This window comes from Trypanosoma theileri (genome assembly GCF_002087225.1).
Source record: "Trypanosoma theileri isolate Edinburgh chromosome Unknown TM35_Tth_58_V1, whole genome shotgun sequence".
In the NCBI taxonomy this organism is placed as follows: Eukaryota; Euglenozoa; class Kinetoplastea; order Trypanosomatida; family Trypanosomatidae; genus Trypanosoma; species Trypanosoma theileri.
The window spans coordinates 11,018-12,133 of NW_021639900.1; the positions used below are offsets into that span (position 1 = coordinate 11,018).

The 1,116-nt window shown below is 41.6% G+C and overlaps 1 protein-coding gene across 1 annotated transcript; it reads right to left on the reverse strand.

Moving 5' to 3' along the window:
• TM35_000581060 (uncharacterized protein) lies at positions 1-285 on the reverse strand (the record flags this gene model as incomplete). Its single annotated transcript, XM_029030875.1, has 1 exon — positions 1-285. A coding segment is annotated over one exon (285 nt), but the record flags the coding sequence as incomplete, so codon positions are not given.
• Between the last annotated feature and the right edge of the window lie 831 nt (positions 286-1,116).

Below are 1,116 nucleotides of genomic sequence, written 5' to 3' on the forward strand. Positions count from 1 at the left end.
TCCACCCAAAGAATCTGAATTACCAGGAGCCTCCTGACCCTTTTTCTCCTCCTCCTCCTCGAACTCCCCCCATTTTGTTTTTACTTCTTCTTCATATCCACAGAAAGGAGTGAAAAAAAGCGCAGTGACGGCACGACGAACAAGAGAAGGAACACCAACAGTGGAAGGTTTAATAAAGGCATCAGAAGCTTTGGGATTATCAGCCCATACTAACCCACAAGCACAACACAGTGCAAGAGTTTGTAAACAAAGCAGGTAGCACCTCATCAATACAGTCTTTGTCATTGTTGTGGATTACTTTCATAGACCAATACAAGAAAGAAGAAGAAGAGAAAGAGGCATAAATAGTGAGTGGATGCAGGACACAAATACTCACAGTGGAATAGAGAGAGAGGAGAACAACAGTACAGTAAACCAACAAAAAGGAATATTCTACTTGTATGATAATATGTACCCCTTAATAGAAAAAAAAAAGAGAACACCCCACAATACCCAAATAAGAGTGAGAGCCAAACACCCAAATACACACACAATACCCCATGGCTCTAGTTTATGTATATTAAATTACTGCACACACACACATCTGTGTGTACTAGCAAGAGATGTATACCGTCAGTGAGCAGAACAGCCCAGTTTTCTGCAAACACACACAACGGGGAAAGCAAGTAATGGAATTATAAGAAAAAGAACACACACACACAAAAGTAAAAGTTATTCGAATTAAAAGAGAAAGCTGGTAAACATATTATTAGTTTTTTCACCCATGGGGTATATACGCAATTATGATTATGTTAGTTTAACCATTATTATTATTTGCTCTCAAGTGAGTCCCACCGTTCAGTACACGGTAGCGGAGAACAACACAGCCAGAATCATTAGTGGCACACGTACCCACACAGAACTGACACTGCTGCTGTCTGCCTTACGCTTCTTGGGTGGTTTGGTCTCGCTCTTTGCAGGCAAAGGAGGTTGCAGTATTGTTGGTATTGCGGGTGATGTCACCTTAGTGGGTGTATTGGGAGTGTTCTTTGGTGATTCAATCTGTGCAGGTGTTGCAGTATTCTCTGCCTGATGACCATTCGCTTCACTTTGAGTGCTTGCAGTATCTGAGGAGTC